We start from the raw sequence: 1,077 nt of genomic DNA, 5'->3' as shown, positions 1-1,077 counted from the left end.
AATAGCCGGCCTTTTTCCAACAAAGGCTTCAAAGAACTACCGTAAACTGTTGACAGATCAAACGACGGTGTGCCTGTTATTATCTGTAATTTAAATAATAATTATTTTTCATACTTTCAAATGAAATCTATTGTAGAAGAAAATATTTATTATATATACCACATTGAGAGAGATGAGGATGGCCTTGACTCACCCATACTACATACTACTACACTCTTAACATGCAGAGAAAAAAAATGTTTGTTTGTTTGCATTGAATAGACTCCGAAACTGCTGAACCGATTTAAAAAAATCTTTCCCAGTTAGGAAGCTACACTATCCACGGGTAGGCTTAGGCTATATTTATACAAGGTTACTCACTCGTTCCGGAGCTGTATAATTTTTTATGCAACCAATTGACTGAAAACTTTCAGGTCTCGTCATATTCAGGCATCTGATATCAGAAAATCTATGAACAGGATCGTCGTCAGGTATCATGTTCGGTACACACGTTCTGTCAGTTCTGCCTTTTGGAAGGCAACAGTAAGGTTTCCATGCGATGTAATTAACTGAAATTAATCAAATATTTACCCTAAATTTTAAGCATCTCATGACTATGATGAGACAAACAAAGATGAAGACAAACTAAAAAATACCTAACATGTAAAGTCGAAAAATTAAAAATATCTGAAGTAAATGAAATATGGTACAATGTGGTTAAGTATGTACGAAACTCACTTGTATCATGTATAGATAGAACATCTGACGTCATAAATACAAGAAAATTCGTTGAAAGCGTCGTAAATGTAGGATCACTCAGCTTGCCCATAGGAACTAAAGTTGTACGCAGGAATCTCTCCAAAGGTAAAGAGCGGCCTGACTTCGATTCTCTTTTGTCGAAATCTGAAAAATTACACAATTGACAATGTTTCCAAAAGTCATGTTATCATACGAACAATCAAACCGTTGGTTTCTACGACCTTGAAGGAAAATTATGGCTGAACAAGATATCTTCACCCTCACACAATTTTCCTTTTTTTTTTTTTATATCAATAGGTGGCAAACGAGCGAGCAGCCACCTGAAATCGCTGAAATAGC

The 1,077-nt window shown here is 35.5% G+C and overlaps 1 protein-coding gene across 1 annotated transcript; it reads right to left on the bottom strand.

Moving 5' to 3' along the window:
- Window positions 1-6: 6 nt before the first annotated feature.
- Window positions 7-882, bottom strand: LOC106113772 (peroxidase-like; the record flags this gene model as incomplete). Its single annotated transcript, XM_013306720.1, has 3 exons — window positions 7-83; window positions 361-548; window positions 718-882. Coding segments are annotated over 3 exons (430 nt in total), but the record flags the coding sequence as incomplete, so codon positions are not given.
- Window positions 883-1,077: the final 195 nt, after the last annotated feature.

This window comes from Papilio xuthus, unplaced genomic scaffold, assembly GCF_000836235.2.
Source record: "Papilio xuthus unplaced genomic scaffold, Pxut_1.1 DF829750.1, whole genome shotgun sequence".
Classification (NCBI taxonomy): domain Eukaryota; kingdom Metazoa; phylum Arthropoda; class Insecta; order Lepidoptera; family Papilionidae; genus Papilio; species Papilio xuthus.
The sequence above is the reverse complement of the archived record's forward strand: the minus strand, read 5'-3'. Positions and strand labels throughout refer to the sequence as shown.